This window comes from Pelophylax lessonae, assembly GCF_965119305.1.
Source record: "Pelophylax lessonae genome assembly, chromosome: 1".
Taxonomy (NCBI): Eukaryota; Metazoa; Chordata; class Amphibia; order Anura; family Ranidae; genus Pelophylax; species Pelophylax lessonae.
In genome coordinates, this window is record NC_138768.1 from 164,251,161 (window position 1) to 164,273,217 (window position 22,057).

The 22,057-nt window shown below is 43.5% G+C and overlaps 1 protein-coding gene across 2 annotated transcripts in view; it reads right to left on the minus strand.

Moving 5' to 3' along the window:
* The window catches only part of ERAP1 (endoplasmic reticulum aminopeptidase 1), a 128,032-nt gene that overhangs the window by 24,209 nt on the left and 81,766 nt on the right, over positions 1-22,057 (minus strand). For both annotated transcript variants that reach the window (XM_082265640.1, XM_082265639.1), the window contains exons 5-10: positions 17,869-17,989; positions 17,624-17,778; positions 15,209-15,322; positions 14,456-14,587; positions 13,764-13,895; positions 4,464-4,538 (exon numbers count right to left, since the gene is read on the minus strand). In XM_082265640.1, the coding sequence (XP_082121766.1) occupies positions 4,464-4,538; positions 13,764-13,895; positions 14,456-14,587; positions 15,209-15,322; positions 17,624-17,778; positions 17,869-17,989 (729 nt within the window). The remainder of the gene's footprint in view (positions 1-4,463; positions 4,539-13,763; positions 13,896-14,455; positions 14,588-15,208; positions 15,323-17,623; positions 17,779-17,868; positions 17,990-22,057) is intronic.

Consider the following 22,057-nt stretch of genomic DNA (forward strand, 5'->3'; position numbering starts at 1 on the left):
GAGGGGTTAACCAAAGAAGTTGAGTGCCCGTGCTCAGCGTCATATCCAGAAGTTGTCTTTGGGAAATAGACGTATGAGTGCTGCCAGCAATGCTACAGAGGTTGAAGGGGTGGGTGGTCAGCCTTTCAGTGCTCAGACCATACGCCGCACACTGCATCAAATTGGTCTGCATGGCTGTCGTCTCAGAAGGAAGCCTCTTCTAAAGATGATGCACAAGAAAGCCCACGAACAGTTTGCTGAAGACAAGCAGACTAAGGACATGGATTACTGGAACCATGTCCTGTGGTCTGATGAGACCAAGCTAAACTTTATTTGGTTCAGATGGTGTCAAGCGTGTGTCGCAGCAACCAGGTGAAGAGTACAAAGATAAGTGTGTCTTGCCTACAGTCAATCATGGTGATGGCAGTGTCCTGGTCTGTGGCTGCATGAGTGCTGCCGACACTGGGGAGCTACAGTTCATTGAGTGAACCATGAATGCCAACATGTACTGTGACATACTGAAGCAGAGCATGATCCACTCCCTTCAGAGACTGGGCCACAGGGCAGTATTCCAAAATGATAATGACCACAAACACACCTCCAAAACGAGCACTGCCTAGCAAAGCTGAGGGTAAAGGTGATGGACTGGCCAAGCATGTCTCCAGACCTAAACCCTATTGGCCATCTCTGGGGCATCCTCAAACGGAAGGTGGAGGAGCGCAAAGGTCTCTAACATCCACCAGCTCCGTGATGTCGTCATGGAGGAGTGGAAGAGGACTCCAGTGGCAACCTGTGAAGCTCTGGTGAACTCCATGCCCAAGAGGGTTAAGGCATTGCTGGAAAATAATGGTGGCCACAAAAAATATTGACACTTTGGGCCCAATTTGGACATTTTCACTTAGGGGTGTACTCACATTTGTTGCCAGCGGTTTAGACATTAATGGCTGTGTGTTGAGTTATTTTTAGAGGACAGCAAAATTACACTGTTATACAAGCTGTACACTCACTACTTTACATTGTAGCAAAGTGTCATTTCTTGTCACATGAAAAGATATAATAAAATATTTACAAAAATGTGATTGGTGTACTCAATTTTGTGAGATACTGTATATATATATATATATATATATGTATATATATATATATATATATATATATATATATATATATATATATACACACACACACACACACACACACACACACAAACACAGATACATACAGTATATATATGTATTCCAATGGTGCAACCTGAGCACATATCCAAGAGAACAATGGACCTGGGTGCTCAGTAAAGCATACGATAAGTATAATCAAAATTATAAGATGCCAAGATAAGGTGCTGCTCACTGTTCTTAAAGGATGAACGCTCAATGATAAAGTTTATTTTGACGTTAAGCCGAGGCACGAACTCACACATGCACACACCATGACATGACTGACCACACTGTTTAAAAAAGCATTTTTTGGCATTGCATCTAGGTATGCTGATCCCACACTTGCTTCTCTGTTAGGGATCACCTTGTGTCTTCCAGGACACACCAATAAAAAAGGGAGTGAGGCACACATGCCCTAGATGCAAAGCAGAACAAAAATAAATATTGTTTGCATCTATTTGCCACAGGCCTCTCCTACAATAAAAAATCCTATTCAAAGGTTGGAAACTTTCACACATAAAAAGCCTGAATGACTGCTAAGGTGGATGACACAATCCACCAGCATAAGAAGAAAGACATTTCAAGTCTCTGTATTGCTCAAGGCAGCCACAATGCAGGTATTATTATTTTAGACTTTTTTTTTTTTTTTGTAAATTCTTTATTTATATTAGGTAAACAAGGCATACATTACAGTCGGGAGCAAGTACACATATCAGACCAGCGTGGATTATTTTAGACTTTGACTATGAAATGAAGGCTCCCATTAGATGCTATGGACAATATTTAGAGTTTCAGAAATGCTATGCTCTTTGAATAATGCTTAAAAACAACCTATTCAGGGAGAGCCTTTAGAATTTAGCATTTATGTACAAAAAAGTTTGGATAATTTGTCAGTCAGTAAAAACTATCCTGAATATCGGATTATTAAAAATGATTTTGAAAAAATGAAAGAAAACTGTTCAGTAAACAGCAGAGATGTAGGTTAAAAGTAAAAAAAAAAAAGGAACAAGGGAAGTGCATAGACAAGTGCAGTAAATCTTATTGTTTAAAAGCAATGGATAAAATAAACGTAATACACCCACATGCTCCCAGTAACCAGCGTACCTATAACAATCCTAATCACGATCCAAGATAACCTGGCCAAAGCTGAAGCTTGTCATGAAATTGCTTCTCCCATCACACATACTGCTAAGCGCTGCTGTGTTGTGAACTGGAGGAAAGGAACTGCAAGCGCCTACAGCGTGTGTTGTCTGGATACATAAGGCTCCTGGAGGACTATGAGCGGCCCTACTGGCTCACAGAGCACTTAGTGGATGAATTTGGCAGGCTGCCATAGTAATGACACATTTCGCGGGCATGTCCCCCTCTTTTTCAAGTGGGAGAAACCCCTGAAATGCAGTGTTACCATGCTCATCCAGAAAGGCTATTTTCATACCAGATATCATCAACATACATTAAAGTGTATGTCCAGGCATTACCCAACTTTATCCCCAAACCTTACTCTCCCTTGTTCTAAAAGAGGATTTAATTTTGCTTTTACCTTGTTCGTATACCTAGAAAAAAAACATGTACCTAGAAACAGCTTTAATTATTCCTTGTGACATAGTTACCAGGCTTATAACATTTTTGCAGGGGCAGCTGCTGAGAGCTCAGTATCTATAGATATAGGCACACCCCCAGAACCCTTTCCCTATATATAATGTGTGAGAAGGCTCTTGGGAGCCATGGTAGTAGCATGCTTTTGCTGGAAAAAAAATCAATGTATGCATGTGGAGAGGGACAGATAGGGGTAGTGGACTAGTGGAATACTGTAATCTAGCAGTGGAGAGTTTAGGTAGGGCTGATAACACTTACTGGGATTTCAGTTCAACAAAAGCACTGAGTTGTCAGCCCAAACAGAAAGTTAGGAGCACACTGGATTTATATCAAGGCCTGGATTTGAACTTGGAACCTCTGCTGTGTCAGCCAATGTCTCTTTTTACTTAGCTACCTGGAATGCTGGACAGTTCCCTGGACAATTGATTGAATGATCCTGCCTTGAACCTTGTTTGTCCTAAACTCTGAACTCTTTGCTCCTCCCATGAACTTCCTGATTTAAGCCATGTCTCTGCACTTCCTGTTTGCCAGATTATTGTGTTCTCTCCAGCCAGTATCTTGCTCCAGTCTTCCCTGCTGTCAACCATATTTTGCTACCATTCGTTATCAACCCTTGGCTTGTCCCTCGACTACGCTTCTGCCTGATCCCAAACTGCAAATACTAGTTACCGATTTTTTGACTTATTTACTGACTAGACTTCTGTTTGATCCCTACCTGCTTATCCACTATTGAACCCTGGCTTGCTCACTTCCTGGTGGAGGGGGATCCCAAGGACCGCGACCTGGTACTAACACGCAGCAAAATTCATCACCACCATCAGGAGCTCTGGTGAACTCCGGTTAGTACTTAGACTCGCTACTCGGAAGCCCGCGTCATTTACTGCCTGTGACTGCCTGTGTACCTTCTGGTCGGTGGTAGGTACGCTACTGCTATAGCAACTGGTCTTCGAGCCTGACAATTTATCAACAAATACTTTTCTGCACTTGCAGTGTTTTTAAAGTGATAGACCAATTGCAGTGTGCATTGCAGAGATGTACTGAATATGTTTTCTGTCCCAAAATACTGTATACTTTAATGTCCATTGCATTGCAAAATGTAGATCAACCTGCCCAAAATTAAGCATGTAGGGCTTTTCCCAACGCACTGTAACAACATTTTGGTGTGGAGAGGTTCTAGAAGAAACAAGACCTAACTTATCTATGGTAATATCGTTTAGAACTGCTCCTATGTATTCTTTAGCCATTTATTCATTCAGAGTAAAGTTGGCCATAAATTCAATTTTTTTTTCCATTTAACCATTGGACTGAATGGAAAAAAAATTACCCACTTCACTCACATATTTGAGGTGGACGGGGAAATCACTCCCACTGAGCTATTGGGTTCTAATGGCAGGGACCCTTCCCCACCATCAGAATACACTGATCCCTGCTGCCTGCTATAGCCAGTGGCACTGATTCTTTAGGAAAATGCCAACAGGCTGGTTGTACAAAAGTCGAACCAGCCTGCTCATACGTGGATCTAAATTTGTCTGATCCCTGCTAAACCAGCCAAATTTGGATCCATGTATGGCCCTAAATAATATCCCAGCACTTCAGTCCTCTAGATGGTAGCCTTTATATCAAGATGAACAGGTACAATAACATTTATAAAGTATTTTTTTTTTAAATGGGAGAAAGTAACATTACACATATTATTGTACAGACTGACAGATTACAAAATACTAAACTTACAGATTTTTGGCTTTGCTTTCTGCAGAATCTGGTTTCTTCCTTATTCCCACTGGCTGTTCCTTCCGGAGGGCAAATCTGACAATTATAATACAGACCACACACATAAGCCAGTTTAACCAACCATAAAACACTTAAAAAAGTCTGCCCAAAACAATCTACACGAGTAGTACTTCTCCCTGTACTGTAAAGTTACCACAAGTTCCTTGCAGTGTAACTGAATGGTTTCTACAATGGCATGCCTTTTTTGTTTCTTGTGGTAAAATTTATTTTTCAATTTTAAACATACATTGATACAGTATACACATACAGAATATATTGTTTTGTTGAGTGCCATGCTCTACTTCATAGAAGCCATGGTTTCCATACACTGTACTAATGATGGGCAAAAAAATGGAAAGAGCTTTCAAATATGCAGCTTGGAATAAATGGCTCCAAAGAATCGGGCTAAATTTGCACTATACACCAGTGGTACTGGATGTGCATTTGGCTGGTGGTGGGGTAAAGCATTGATTTGCACCGCTCCACCCACTGTCCTGAAAAGAGGATATGGATAAGTGATGGAATAAGACATTTAAATACCTTCAGTTTTAGGAAGGTTTTACTGTGCTAACATACATTGTTGAAATGCCTGCTGTAGACTTAAAATTTGCCTACAGTAAAGATTGTTAGGGCTTGAGAAACAATTAAAGATGAAGACATGCAACCTGAAAAATAAGCATACAATAAAATCCTATATTATGTAATGTAATTAGCATAAGGTTGCCATTCGCCCCTGTTTCCAGGGGACAGTCCCCATTGGGAGGGGTCTGTTTCTAGGAAACAAGTGACCCACGGAGCCAGGCACAGTAAAGTTTGCAGTGTGCAGGCTCCAACCCATCACACTGAAGTAGCGGCAATTTAAACGTTTGTGCTGCTGGAGAACATGGGCGTGCACGACAATTTATGCTGCCGCAAAGGCACAGACTGCTCCAGCCATGTCATTTGGACATTTGCAGTAAGATGAGTTGGTGCCTGCTCACTGAAAACTTTACAGTGACCGGCTCGCGGGGACGATGCTGGGCACCAGCGGGTGGCTGAGACAAGCAACAGTCTGCAACTGCTGACCTGATCCCTGAACTCTTACTCCTGACCTTTGAGCTCTCTGTGTTACTTAATCCTGACCCCTGAAAGCTGTGTGCTACTTAATCCTAACCTTTGAACTCTTTTTGTTACTTAATCCTGACCCTTGAACGCTCTGCGTTACTTGATCATGACCTCTGCACTCTGTGCATTACTTAACCCTGACCCATGAACTGTCTGCGTTACTTACTCTTGATCTCCGAACATTGTGTGTTACTTAATCTTGACCCCTGAACTTTGTGTATTACCTAATCCTGACTCCTGAACTCTCTGAGTTACTTAATCCAGACACCTGAACCCTGTGTGTTACTTACTCCCAACCCCTGAACACTCTGCGTTACTTAAAGTGGTTAAGTCACTATACCATATTCATGCCATCCCCTCTGTTATATAACAATATGTGTCCCAGTGTTTGATCTATAAAAAAAAAATGCTGATTATACCTTATATCAGAGAGTCTCCCGGCATTCCTCGACTCTCTCTGGGGAGGACGTGAGTGCTGGGAGACGCTCTTATATAAGGTATAACCAGCATTTTTTTTTTTATATAGATCAGACACTTGGGACACATATTGTTAAATAACAGAGGGGATGGCATGAATATATTATAGTTTTGAAAGCAGCAAGAGGGAAAGGGGCGGTACTATCACAAGCAGACAGACAGGGAGGAAAGAAGGAGAGGAGGACAGAGAAAGACAGAGCAGGGCTACAGGTGACAGAGGCAGGTAAACTGATCTCCGTGTCAGGGCTGGGCAGCCATAAAAAACCATGGTCTCCACATAGAGAGACAGGCCACTCCCAACCACACCCTGGACTATATTGCTTGGTGTCCACCTAAATTGCAGCCGGCAATTCTGGCGCCGACCCTTTCACATTCGATCGGGCTCGCCAGAAGACTGTACCATCTCCGGTCTTTGGTTTCACCCCTCCAGCCTCTGTCTCATATATTTCACAACCCCCTTTTTCCCCCAGGACATGACATCAGAGCTTTCAAGTGGTGGACAAACAAGGGATTATTTCGTATAGGGCACTTCCTCTCCTCCACAGGCCCTCTGTCCCTTTCTCATTGTGTTAATAAACTTCAGATGCCGCTGACGGAAAAATTCAGATACCTCCAAATTTATCACTTCCTCTGTTCGTTATGGTCGGACAAGAAAGAACCCCCTTTCCTAACTAACTACGAACGGTGGTGTTCAGAAACAGAGGACATGAGAGGGGGCATCTCGGTCATATATTCTGCTTTACAGGATTCTCCCGAAAAACCTGCATATGCCGTTAAGTGGGAACAGGACCTACAATTGGACCTTACTAGGGACGCCTGGCACAGAATCTTCCATAAAGCTTTCAAGGGGATTGTCAATATCACACTTATTGAGGCGAATGTCCAAATTATCACTCGATGGTACTTGGTCCCAACCCGCCTAGCACTCATTTTTCCCAACACTTCCTCGCTCTGCTTTAGGGGGTGCGACCTCCAGGGATCCTTAATGCATACCTGGTGGTCCTGCCCTAGAATCCGGTCATTTTGGAACAAAATGTTTCACTTGATGCGTTTGGTCACGGGGCTCCGGATTCCTCAGACACCTCAGACAGCATTTTTACACAACTTTCCCCATGATTACTCTAAAAATTTATCAACATTAATTACTTTTATGCTACTGGGGGCCAAACTTACCCTTGCCAAAGCGTGGAAGAGGCCATCGGTCTCCTACAGCCTGGCTAAAAGGAAAATTTCGTGGATAATGACACATGAAAAAATTGTGGCTATTTTGCATAACCGGGTCCCACGATTTGAGAGTGTCTGGGAACCTTGGGCCCAATTTCTTCAGATTACGTTGTGATCTTACCTTGAGTTCGCCCGTTTTATGCCCCCGGTGACTTCTCTCTTCCACTCTTCTCCCCCTTTTCCCCCTTCTATCTCCGGCCTTCCCCTCCCTTTCACATCCCCGCTTCCCTTTCCCCTACCTCTCCCTCGCTACCCTTCTCCACTGGGTTTACGGTGTATTTTAGCGGATTGTAGCTCTCCCGGCTTCCTCACTATTAGCCTCCACCCTCCTCATGTGTGCAAAATGGCCGATGGCTCCCTGCCGTTCTTGGGGACGCTGTCTTGCGCTGGTGTGTACCCTGTTCCCCGAATGTATCGCAACCCTACGGGGTGCTCGGGGGCAGGGATCTAACCACCGATGCTACTGTCCTCCTCATCTTGTATTTATCTTGGAGACTCTTAGGGGGAATTTGGGACAGCACTTACCTAAACTTCAGTGTTCAATGTTACGGACTCTCCAAGAGTTACTTCGTTCTCAGTTATAATTCCTTTACGACGCTTTGTTATAAAGAATTCCTCAATAGTTGCCTGGTTTCCAGGCCCATGGTTTTTCACAATGTTTGTTGGAAGATTACTTTCATGATTCTTACTCTTGGAGAATTGTACCTTACATAGTTTCTATGCGTATAAATGGATTTTTGTAAAATCTTACCGTAAAATCCTTTTCTCTTAGCTCATTGACAGACGTAGTCCTCGGTGATACAGCACCTTCGGGTTATGTCGTCTCCACAGGAGTAGGACTAGACAGGAAATAAAATGCTCTGGCCACACCCTAGGGGCAGTCCCCGAGGGTATATCCTCTCTCTCTCTGCCACAGCAAATCAGTTATATCACAAAGCAGTGTTTAGAGAATTTAACCCAACCCAACTCCAAAACAGAGGGGCGGGTACTACGTCTGTCAATGAGCTAAGAGAAAAGGATTTTACGGTAAGATTTTACAAAAATCCATTTTTCTCTATCGCTCATTGACAGACGTAGTCCTCGGTGATACAGCACCTTTGGGATGTCCCAAAGCAGTACCACAAATGAGGGGTGGGAGAAATGGAAATTAAATCCAATCTAGAAGGCCCAACCGGTGCCAACTAGAAGTTTTACAATGCTCATCCTCAATGATGAGACTCAACAAAAAAATTTTCAACAGAAAAAAACCCTCGAGGTAGACCACCGGTCTCCTCAAATTGCGGCCTGCAAAACCTTGCGGCCAAATGAGGCATCCGCCGATGCCATCACATCAATTTTATAAAATTTTGTAAAGGTATGTACCGACGACCAGGTGGCCGCCTTACATACCTGGACCACTGACGCCTGATGGCGAAAGGCCCAGGAAGTACTGAGCGCTCGAGTGGAGTGCGCCCTAACAGGGAACGGAGGACTCCGACCCTTAATAGAATAAGCCTGTACCACCGTCTGTCTAATCCATTTGGCAATAGTCGCGGCAGATGCAGGCAACCCCTTTCTGGGGCCATCCGTGATCACAAAAAGTGAATCCGTCTTACGGAACGATTCCGTAGCCTTCAGGTATACCCTGATTGCCCGAACCACATCCAAGGAATGCAACGCATGTTCCCGATGATGATTGGGCTGAGGACACAAGGAAGGTAGTACAATATCTTCATTCAGATGAAAATCTGAAACCACCTTTGGAAGAAAGGATGGCTTAGGATGAAGTACTACCTTATCCCTATGAATCACCAAGTATGGGGACTGGCATGATAAAGCAGCCAGTTCTGACAGCCTGCGTGCAGAAGTGATAGCCACCAAGAAGGCCACCTTCTGGGATAAAGTAAGCAAGGGAATCTCCCTGATGTTTTCAAAAGGAGGTTTCTGTAGAACCGACAAAACCAAATTAAGATCCCAGGGCGGTAAGGGCGCGCGGACTGGTGGAGCCAGGTGCCGCACCCCCTGGATGAAATTCCGCACCAAGGACTTGGTAGCTAAAGGTTTCTGAAAGAAGATTGCTAATGCTGAAACTTGACCCTTGATGGTGCTCAAGGCTAGTTTCTGCTCAACCCCTTTTTGCAAAAAGGCCAATATTCGAGTCACCGAATAGGTACGTGGAGGAAATCCTAAAGATTCGCACCACGCGATATAAGTCTTCCATGTGTGATAATAGACTCTGCTGGAAGTCGCTTTCCTTGCTTTAATAAGGGTAGGAATGACTGAAGCTGACAACCCTCTGTCCTTCAGTACTTGGGTCTCAATGGCCAGGCCATTAAAACCAGCGACTGTAAAGCACGATGGTAGATTGGTTCTTGAGACCGCAGATACTCCCTGAGACGCAGTTCCCACGGAAAGTCCGCGACTAGCAAGTCCAAGTCGGCCAGGCCGGCTTGACGAGGCCAGCCTAGAATTTCTAGGACCACTGGCACTGACTGGATCTGAACCAGGCGTCCCTAGAGCTATCTGGCCCCGACTATCCGAGAAAGTCTGGTCGTTTTCTGTTCCCACACATTTATCAGACACCTGATTCCTATCAGGAACGGTGATCTTTCCTGGTTGAACCTCAGGGACTGAAGTCACCTGGCTAGAGGCTTCTTGGTCTGTCTGGTCAACCAGATCCGATTCCTGTGGGGAATTGAGACTAATCTTAGGAAAAGGTAAAGGAAAAGATCTGTTCAGGGAACGGTGACTACCGCTCCCTGTAGTACTTAAATGTTGGAAGGGAAGAATCGCACCGGTAGCAGTAGTCGATGCTCGATCTAATGTCCTGAATACCGGTGAAAACGTCCCCCCACCCTCAAACCGGGTGGGGGCGCACCTTCAGGCTGTGTAATCCTTTGCTTCGGGTTTGGCTGAGTCGGTCCTCTGTTTGTCCGACCAGCCCTTCTTGAACCCTCCTGGAGGAGTCTTGCCTTTCCCGCTTGTTCCAGCCGGGCGTGCGAACCCTTTATGGGCGGTAAAGAAAGGTCCTCGCTTGTTGCGAGGTCCCTTAGCTTTAGCAGCCTGTGGCAAGAAAGTGCTCTTGCCCCCAGTGGCATCCTTAATGATCTCATCTAGGGTGGCCCCAAATAGGCGATTCCCCTGAAGGGGGAGATTCGTCAAGGTCTTTTTAGAACCTAGGTCAGCTGACCAGCATTTTAACCACAGCACACGTCTGAGGATTACCGCTGACATAGATGCATGCCCTAATAGGGGGGTAGCATCCAAGGCTGCGTCACAGACAAACTGTAGCCCTTGTTCTGTCAAATCAGATGTTCCCTGGGGGATATCTTTTCCCCTCAGGTCTTGGCGTACCAATCTCGCCCATTCCGTTAGTGTCTGGGAAACTAGACCAATAACAATTACTGGTCTAAATGCTGACCCTATCAGGGAGAAGATAGTGCGGAACTCCGCTTCCATCTTTCGATCCACCGGATCCTTAAAGGACGAAGTGTCCTCCACTGGGATAACCGTGGCTTTATTCAGCCTGGAAATAGGTGGATCCACCACTGGTGGTACCGTCCATTTCTTAATGAGGGATTCCTCAAACGGATAGCGTCTAGCAATACGCTTGGAAATAGTAAAGGTACGCTTAGAATGCTCCCATTCTCCTTTAATTTTATTACCAAAACACTTGGGTACAGGAAAAACCGTTTTGATGGGCTTGTTAGTACCAAAGGGAATCTCTGTTTCAGTTGCCTCTGCCGGTAAAACCTCAAGTCTTAAGGTTTCCCGCACCGCCACAACTAGTGCGTCCACCAATGCTTCTTCCTGAATTATGGCAGAAGAATGAACATCCTCCTCACTGTCTGAGGGAGCTTTACCTGAGATAACAGCCCTTGCAGAGAGACCTGCAGCTGCAGTGACCATCTCTGAATCTGAGTCAGAGGTGTCAGATGATATAGGGGTAGGCGGGGGTCGCTTTCTTGACCCCCGTCCCTGACAGGCCATCTCCACCCGAGCCACCAAAGACTCCAAAGCTGCTGTAAATGCATCCATACTCTGTGCACCGACGGGTCCCGTGGCCCCCTCGAGGGAAACAGGTGGGGGTACTTGTGTGGCAGGGTCCATGATTATTCCAGTAACTACCTGGAAAATTCAATCCAAACTTAAATAAAAAACTTTTTTTTTTCCAGACCCCCAGCGCCACAAAAGCCCCTCAGTGTTACCTGCTAGGGATCCCTATCGAGCGAGAGAGAGAGAGAGAGATAGACCCCCAGGCTCACCACTTGATGCTCAGAGTTCACTGCAACAGATTACAGCGCTGTCTCCACAAACAGGAAGTCTTTTGGCTGGCTGCCCGGGAAGAAAGGAGGCGGCTCCGCCCCTCTGCGCGCCTTCCGGTGCCTCCCCTAGCTCCACGAGGTGTTTGAGTCACCTCAAACATGGCCGCCCCCATGCTGCAGACAAAATGGCGGCCTCGTGCGATCTACGGCAGTCTGTTACAGCATAGCGGCGTCCTGCAGAGTAACTAGGCATCGCAAAATCTTTCTCTCATGGAGATCAGCTTGACCGGCGGTACCGAACCCTGGCGGAACCGCGTGGCCGTCGGGAGACATGCTTCAGCTGGAGGAGTGACCTGGCAAGCCGCATACATGTCCTGTGGCTTCTGACAGGTAGGATACTTCTAGTATCACAGTAAGATTCCAGTGCTGCCACATATTACAATCATTTAAACATACTTTGTAATTAGATTGTCAGCTCCCAAACCAAGCCTGCTGGCTTTTTGTACACACAAATCACACTCAATATAGGGGGATCTGTGCTATGTTATAGGATAGAGGGGAACCCATCCTTACCATTACAGAGAGGGGCCCGCGTTCACCACAAGACCCGTCAGGGGGAAAAGGGGAACATACTACTCACCATACCGGAACCAGGCGGGCGCCAACTCCTGACAGTACCCCTCTCCACCGAAGTTGGAGGGCTGTCGACCAATACGGACGCCATGACTCATGGTCCTTGGCGTTTCAGCGAGACGTTTAACTCGCAGGGTCAGTCCCCGTCCAGTGGGACTATGTCGCGGCCGACCCAGCGCGGAGCTATGGCCTGCACGCGCTCGTAGGCTGAACTGGGGTGACCACTGGATCTCAACATCCCGCCCGTCGCCCAGTTCAGCTTTCTTGCTTGAAGATCTCACAGGAACACTGGAGAAAAAAAGCTGTCTAAAAAAAAATCTTTTCTAAGAAAAAAAATCCTGCCAGGACCGAAGATCCCAGCAAGGTATCTAGGTCCTTACTCCTGACTAGACAGAAAAAAACTGATTTGCTGTGGCAGAGAGAGAGAGGATATACCCTCGGGGACTGCCCCTAGGGTGTGGCCAGAGCATTTTATTTCCTGTCTAGTCCTACTCCTGTGGAGGCGACATAACCCGAAGGTGCTGTATCACCGAGGACTATGTCTGTCAATGAGCGATAGAGAAATCTGTTTTACAACGTTCTTTATGATACTTATGTTTGCTTGTACTTATTTTTTTTTTCTCAATAAAAATGATTGAACGAGAAAAACCATGGTCAATTTACGGGGGGGGTGGACGTTGGTGGCAAAACCAGGCAGGATGAGGAGACAGGTTTTTTAGGATACAGGGGGCCAAATAACACAGCACAAGCACTGTGTAACATGCTTCAATGGGACAGGATCTATTTTTTTTCTGAGGGTAACAAACACTTTAATCAAGACCCCTGAACTTTGTGCAGTACTTAATCTGAACCCCTGTACTCTGTGTGTTACTTAATCCTGACCCTGAACCCTCTGCTTTACCTAATTCTGTCTCCTGAATTCTGAGTGTTGTTAATCCAGACCCCTGAACTCTGTGTGTTACTTAACCTAGACTCCTAAACTCTCTGCATTACTTAATCTGGACCCCTAAACTCAGTGTGTTACTTAATCTTGCACTCTATGCTTTACACTCAGTCACAATTCTGGTGGTGTCGATTTAATGCGCTCCAGAATAACAGATGCATATATATTTGTTGGTTGGGTGTAATGGCCCACCTGTCATGCAGCCACATATATGCATAAGACTGTCATAAAGGGGTTAAAACAATGTTCTTAAAAAAATACTTACGTGTTAAACATGTGCAGGGATACCTTGTCTGTGTTTCCTAATTGTACATATATGTACATTTTGTAAGTGCACTAATGTTTTATCATTATTGTGCTTCCTAATTATTTATTATACTTGGGAATCATTTTATTTTATTTATTGCTATCACAAGGGGGATGAAAAGGTACTATCATGGCTCCCTGTGGGTCTATGGCCACTAGGTCATCTTTTGATTTTCAAGAGGGTTGATTTTTTACTTTATGATGTCGCAGCCATACCATGCTTTAAATATTTGATTGCCATGATGTGTTCCATATTCGATGACAGTCAAAGATTTAAGTCAGACCATTTTAGTTTAGAATGGAATTCAAGTGAAAATAAAGCGAACTTACATCAGTCATACTGTCCCATAAGTCTTGATTTTTGGCATTGCGATAACTGAAACGTCGCAAGTAATTTATGATTCCAGCTTCAAAACCTTCAGTACCAATATAGTCCTGCAGCATATTCAAGATACAAGCACCCTGTAAAATAGAATTATAGAAATATATCATTTATATTGATACACAGACAGCCACAAATGTAAAAATGCTTTCTTGTTAATCAATATAACCAGTTCTGGGACACAAAGAAGACAAGGTAATATAAATGACGCTCTTGTGACATAGGACTTTTTCTAATGTCCTGTAAACAAGCTGCACATGTTTTCTGCTTTAACCTCCTGGATGGATATACCCAAAATCTAAATAGACAGTTGTCAGCTGCACAAGTTCCACTACCTGGGCATTTCAATATTGTGTTAACTCTTATTACCATTATCAGCTGTTTAATTATAATTCAACTATCTATCTCCAACAAAGAGTTGCCAACGTCGATAAAGAAGGAAGAATTACAACTGGAAGTGATGTTCCATCAAGCAGTTTAGAATTATAAAATGGTGCAAATAAAAAGCTGTTATTTAACTTTTATAGCGTAGACTTTTAAACAGATTGGTCATCCATAGTCAACATAGCACAGCATAATAGTGGCTAGAGCAATCATTGGCATACCATTAACAAATCATAAGTAAATTATCATTTATTACCTTATCATAGGAAACCTCGTCAAACATCTCATGTATCTGTTCAGTGTTCACTACAGGTGTAGACACTGCATGGGATGAATTCAGTGAGTCTACCTCCATGGCGCTGAAACATTTGTCTAGGAATTTGTCTTCCTGCAAGAAACAACAATGACACTTTTACATTAACATTTTCACATATAATCCACAGTGAATGATGTACACAATCTGATAAAACGTGTATTTTTTCATTAGACACAGCCTACTTGTATAGCTCCATCTGATTTGCTCAGCATTGCCTCTGCCTCACTTAATGACTCTTGTGACCTGGTATCTTCAAAAAACCCAAAGTCCCAACAATGGCCTTTCTGTAACTCTAGGTACAGCATATATAGTATATTAATGTCCTTTCAAATTATTTGGTATAGGGTGAATGCTGGGACATTTGCACACCACATTTTTATAATTAGACCACTAAGTGCCACATCATAGAATTTTAGTACAAAAGTCATAAATAAAATAGATAGAAATGTCCATGCTTTTTAGTACAGCCAGATTTGAAAGTCCATTATGGTGTGCTGTCTATATCCATCAAAACAGATAGCTTGTTTCATATTGTCCAAGCCATATTAAAAAGGTCAATAAAAACTGCAAGAAAGATAGCGGAAAGGTAATAACAAGGTCCTATTACAAGGACATATTGAATAAGTAATTACAACATTTTGAGAAGTCTAGTTGTGCACATTGGTGAGCTGCACTCATCAGTGTAGAACTTACAACTTGTAGCTCTGGATAGGTGATGTTGACAGCGATATACTCCATAAACTTTGCAAAACCTTCATTCAACCACAGATCGTTCCACCAATCCATTGTCACCAAGTTCCCAAACCACTGAAGAAAGTAAAAGTAACTGTAATAATTAGCAAGACCTCATACATACAAGACACACAGCCTGCACAATATACCATAGATTCTTGGATTATTAAAGGACAATGTGCAGACAACGAAGAATTTCAGAACTGTTTAAGGACCTTGGCAAACGGGGATTGTTAAAGCAGCCAGAATGCATTTAAATACACACAATATATAAGTAAACAATGCCCATGTACAAAGCCTTAATAATTACAATTTCCAGCACTATTCATCTAATCTGGAGCTTTTGTCTGCAGTGCCACCTGTAGGTAAAATCTAAAATGATGGCCTGACCATTTGGATATAAAGGTATTAAATCGGCTGTAAAGTCACTGTGCCTAATTACTAGAATCCCCTCTGTTTTAGTAAGCTATATTGCACAGTGTCTTAGTTTTTTTTTTTTTCAAATTAAGCAGCTCAATACCTTATTTCAGAGAACTGCTGTGCGGTCACTTGACCTCCCGCCGCTTTCCTTCCGTGATCTAAGGACTTCAGTGGGAGGTGCTGAGATTCCTCTCTGAGGTCACCTTGAAGGAAAGGAGGAGAGCGGCGGGAGGTCATGTGACTGCACAGCGACGCTCTGAAATAAGGTATTAAGCTGCATAAATTAAAATAGAGTTCCACCCACATTTCCATGTTTGCACCATCCGCTTCACAGCAGCAAGTTAAAACCACATGTTGGACATTTATGTTTTGGGTTGATTTACCTTGTTTCCATGGGGTAATCCGTTTTCAATCTGTTGAGCACCGTTGTGGCTAGGTACGTCAGTTCAGAGATCAAATCATGCCCCCCTGTCCCACCCCACCCTCGGGACTTGTGTGTGTCCCAGAAGATGACAGGACGATCCAGAAAGTGCTGCGCGACTTAAGCATATGCAGTAGGAAATCAGCTTTGAAGGCTTCACTGCCGGTTTCCCTTACTAGTAAGACCAGCACCTGCACATTGCAGGCTCCCTAGACAGGTTAAGAGTCCTTATAGTAAAAGTCAGCAGCTAAAGTAATTGTAGCTGCTGACTTTTAATTTTATTTCCCCCCAGGCTGGAACTCTGCTTTAAAAAAACAAACACTGTGCAACATAGTTTCCTATAACAGAGGGGATTCCAGTAAGTAGACAGTGACTTTACACAGAATAGCAGCAGAAGGGGAGGGACGGGGAGCAGATTGGCTCTCACATGACTCAATAGCTGACAGTCAGGGAGGGTGGGGTAGAGGGGGAGCAGTAGGATGGAGGCATGTAAATTGACCACAGTATCATGAATCAGCAGCCATGATTACCTTGGTCAGCACACACAGGGGGACACAGGAACAGCCAGGATCAATCAGGTATTTTACAGCATAGAATGGGACAAATGACACCGCAGAAGCACTATGTTGTATATTGTGCATTAAAGGAACAGGATCTTTTTTTTTTTTTGAGTTACAACCATTTTAATTCAGGGGATGGACTGGTGTTTTTTTAAGGTTGATATATCTTGATCTAGTGCACTGTATCTGTAGAGGACCATAGAAAATCCCAGCACTTAAGAGGATAACTGCATTGACCCCATAGAAGAGGAACATTGGATCCACAGTGTAAATACAATTATGGTCTCTGTAACTAAATAGAGAGTAGTCACTAGAAAATGCAATTTAAACCATAGAAATTAAGTGTCTTCATTTTTATTAGTAGTAATTTTGGAGAGCACAGTTTCTTAATTAGATGCTGGCCCTCCAAGAAAGTAGTTGTGCATGATCCAGTCTAAAAGTGCAGAAGGAGAGACTGAACTGAAATGCAGTTGACAATGTTAGCACCAACAGGTCAAAGTTACAGCTGGTAGGTAAGAAATTCTATAAATGCTTTTTAAATATGAATAGAATGATTACAGGTGTAAATTGGACAGGGAGAGATAAAGACAAGAAGCTATGGGAACACTATAGAGTTGATTTATCAAAAGAGCAAATAGGCTGTATTATTTGCAAGGGAATTTGCCTCAGAGCTTAGTGAATGTGGTGAACTTTCACTCTACAAAGAAAAAGCAATCACATGCAAAAAAAAATAAATAATAATTTTTGCTTGCACATGATTGGATGATGGAAGTCAGCAGAGCTTCACCACATTTACTAAGCTCAGGCAAAATTTTCAAAAAGTGCAAATTTCAACTTATCTTGCAAAGCAAACAATCTTGTTGCCTTTAGTAAATCAATCCCTAAATAAAACTAGATTAATGAAAAGCTCTTGGACAGGATTTTCAGCTGGTATACAGAATCACCAAACAACTTTATAGCTAAGTCCCTACCGACCTGGTGCGCCAGTTCATGGGCAATGACCATTGTGATCCAGAGTTTACTTGAGGCTGTGGATGTCTTTGGGTCATACAGTAATGAGGACTCTCTGTATGTTGTTAAGCCCCAGTTTTCCATTGCACCGGACTGAAAGTCAGGAATCGCAGCAAGATCTTTAAAACAAGAAACAGTCCATTATCAACACTAGCAACACATACTACCAACCTTAGAAAAGATTCTCACACCAGGTAAAAACACAGTACCTTGTTTTGGCAATGGATATGGAATACGGAAATATTCTTCGTAAAAGTCCAAAAGTTTTACTGCTGCACCTAAAGCATATGTAGCCTGCTCTATCCTGTGGGGCACAGTGTAAACTGATATCTAAAACGGAAGCAGAAAAATCATACAGAACATAAAACACATTCAGCTTTTCTACAAGCGCGTTTTATTATTTTTTTGCAAACATGTTAAAATCAGCATTTTTTGGTAGAAATTACTTTAAACCCCTAAACAACATACATTTTCAGAAAGCGGAAACCCTTTAGAAAAATATAGTGGCAATTTTTTTTATGTTTATCGAAATTTGCTAAATTTTGGTGTGTTTTTTGTGGATGCCATAGTAAGGCCGTAATGGGAAAAGGGTCAACATTTGGACTTTTCTAAGAAAAACCAGAGCGGGACATCAAAGATAGCATGTAATATTTGAAGGAAAGAGAAAAGCGCTCTAAGTGCAGACAGTCTTTATTGGTAACAAGGCATAAGTAGTAAAAAACTCACTAGACACCAAGATAATGGAGCTGTATCAAATCATGGACATGAAACGATCCTCTGGGGGGTGCCATCGATTCATATGTAGCAGTATGTGGTTTGATCGCCGATCACAGGAGAGAAGGAAGCCGGCTACCTCCTGCAGCAGTCAGCGTCTAAGGCGGCAGCTACGTTGTGCGGTGGATGATGGAATGCGGCCCTGTCACCAGGGAATGTGAGATATGTGGAATATTCATGGTATGCATGACACGTTTCTGAGCATGCGCCAGGTCACGTACGGCCTCGCGCGCTCTTTCTTCAGGTGCTGTGGAGCCATGATTATTCCAGGGTTTATGTGGTGCACGATAAATGGTAATTGGACACAGCCCAGGAAGAAAAAATCCTACTAATGGCTTAAAACTACATATAAAACCAGGCAATCCTATATAACACTACAATATATCACTAAACCAACATTAAAACATTGGAAACATTAAAAGCACATATGTGGAGTCTGTTCAATCGATCAAACACATTGGAAACATTAAACCAACATTAAACTTAAACTTAAATTAAAGGAGGTAGCCGGCTTCCTTCTCTCCTGTGATCGGGGATCAAACCACATACTGCTACATACGAAAGGATGGCACCCCCCAGAGGATCGTTTCATGTCCATGATGTGATACAGCTCCATTATCTTGGTGTCTAGTGAGTTTTTTACTACTTATGCCTTGTTACCAATAAAGACTGTCTGCACTTGGAGCGCTTTTCTCTTTCCTTTTTTTGTTCAATCCAGAATTCCTCTTTTCTGCGGAGAGCAGCTCAGTGCCTTTGGACATTTCCTTTCAGGACTTTTCATCTATCAATTTTATGGTATTTCTCCCACTTTGGTTTTTACAGTCTCCATTCCCCATCCTCCCCTTCCCCTTCCCATCCCCTGTTCGTCCAACCAATTTACCCTTCATGAGCTGGTGGTTTTGTTAGCACTCCAATATTATTGTTTTTTTACATTTTACATTTACATTTGGGCTGCTTGATAGTATTTAGTCAAGTTAGGCACTCCCAAACTACGCTGCAATCTATGAGTGAAAACAGAAGAATAGAGGATTTCAGGGTGTTTGTGGGCCCAAATAAAATTGAGGATTTTGTTTTGGAGGAGGTATAAATAAAAAGAAGGGACCCTAGCTGAGAGAGTCTCGAAGTAGAGGGCTTTTGGCAGGAATGTCTTCTTAATGGTGTTATTACAGTCTATCCATGAAAGAGAGGGGAATTTCCAAGACTACATAAAGAAGGTCAAAGAGCACAATAAAGTGTAGTAGTTAGCAGCAAAAGGGAATCGTATCAGGGTGTCAGTTTAGCTCCTAAGTATTTCAAGGACGAAGTCGATCAGTGATATAGGAAACAAGGCTGGAGATGCAATACCATATCGTTAGACAAGGAAATACTTAAAGCTGTGGATTTAGCAGGCTTCACTTGAATACCTGAGATTGTAGTAAACTGTGCTAAGGTGCTTTGCAGGTTTGGAAGGGCGATAAGAGGAATTGTGAGGACTAGGAGAGCACTGTCAGCAAATAGGTTCACTTTAGAGTGCACTCCAGCATATATAACTCCTGTTATATTGGGGTTCTCTCTAAGTGCTATGGCCAAGGGCTTCAGGGTAAGAATAAAAATGATAGGAGAAAGGGGGCAGCCTTCCCACATCCCTCTGAAAATCTGAAAGGGTTTGGAGTTCAGCCCAGCATACTTACTGTGGCGGAGGGAGAGATCTATAGGGTCAAAATGGTAGCACAAAAACCCCACTATTTCAGAACATGAAGAGACTTTACTGGGAAGAAGTATTCCTATGCGACTTTAATGGATCTGTTTTTTTTTTTCTTTTTAACCCTCACCTCTCTTATCTGGTCATCCTTGCTGCCTAAAAAAGTTCCTTCCAAGCACATTCCATTCACACCTGAGCGCAGCGGTACGTGTGATTCTGTTTGCGTTTTCAAGCGTAAACGTGCGTCGCACATAGGGCAGCCTATTAACTTGAATGGGCTACCCTACCCGCAGCAATTCCCCTAAAGTAGCTCTAGAGTTGTAGAGTGTCACTTTTTTCTTTCAGTGCGCGTTTTGGCACATTTGTAGTGCATCTTGTTGTGCTAAAAAACAAATGTCTGCTAAATATGACTGGGGTGTTGGGGTGTCATTACCAATTAGGCTGCATTTTCTGTCTGGTTGGCGTGCATTCAGAAACACGCAGATGCGAACGCAGCCTAAATGGCACCATGAGGATGCCACGCATTTGGATGCTGCCTTGCGTTTTTGAAATGCATGGCAAAGCATGCGTTTTCTGTGCTGGTTGCGTGCTTTCAGAAACGCGCAGATGCAAGCGCTTCCTGAATGGAAACACAAGCACATTTCTGAAACGCGGGCTGCATTGAGTTTGGAAATATGCAAATGTGAATGCAGGCTAATTGTTAATGACACCCCAAAAGTGTTTTGCTGCCAAAATAAGCAATGTTCAAAACCGAAAAGGTTCTTGAGCTACTTTGGAGCGTTTATCGTGCATAGGGCAGCCCTTCAAATTAATGTAGTCCTATACACGATGCGTGTTTATATGTGAAAAACACGCAACAAAACCTGTGAGCGGGAACATGCATTTCCGCTACGCTCAGGTGTGAATGGGATAAGCTAGGGAGGAACTTTTTAGGCAGCAAGGATTACCAGGGAGGAATGGTGGGGGTTAAAAAAAAAAAAACACTGCCTCAGAAGTAGCAGCAAAGCCGCTGCAATTAATACAAATGTACAACTTGCTAGCAATTTTACATTGAAGTCTATAGGAGTCGTGCTGCACAAGAATCAAAAGTATTTTTTTTTGTCGCAGCAGCAGTTTTCATTTGACCTGTGACTAAATGATCACTTCCTTCAATGTATGGAAAAATAAAAACTGAACTTTAGGAAGACATCTACATACATGGCTGAAATAAATACATGTGGACGGTCTTATCTGCAAAAGGATTTGTAATACTGCACAGCTACTTTTGTAATTTGTTACAACTCTAACCAGGGCCGGTGCTAGACTATTTTGTGCCCTAGGCAAGACCAGCTACTTGGGCCCCCCCCAAAAAAAAAACATTTTAAAAACAGGGTCACTGCACTATGGGTGAGCAGGGTTTTGGGTAGAGATGCATCTGTGGTGTCACTGGAAAAAAGATTGTCCTTGCATCCTTGGTGTCACTGAAATAAAAAATTCCCTGCATTGGTGGTTTCATTGGAAGAAAAAATTTTCTCTGCGTCCATCATATATGATGTTCACCAATAAATTCAAGGGGCTTGGGTGGTAGGAAGCTGGTAGTGGGGTACAGGGGGGATGAAGATGATGGGTGAGATGGTAGGAAGATGACAGGGGGGATGAAGATGACAGGGGGTGGGATGGTAGGAAGCTGACAGGGGGGATGAAGATGACAGGGGGTGGGATGGTAGGAAGCTGACAGGGGGATGAAGATGACAGGGGGTGGTATGGTAGGAAGCTGACAGGGGGATGAAGATGACAGGGGGTGGGATGGTAGGAAGATGACAGGGGGGATGAAGATGACAGGGGGTGGGATGGTAGGAAGATGACAGGAGGGATGAAGATGACAGGGGGTGGGATGGTAGGAAGATGACAGGGAGGATGATGACGGGGTGGGATGGTAGGAAGATGACAGGGGGTGGGATGGT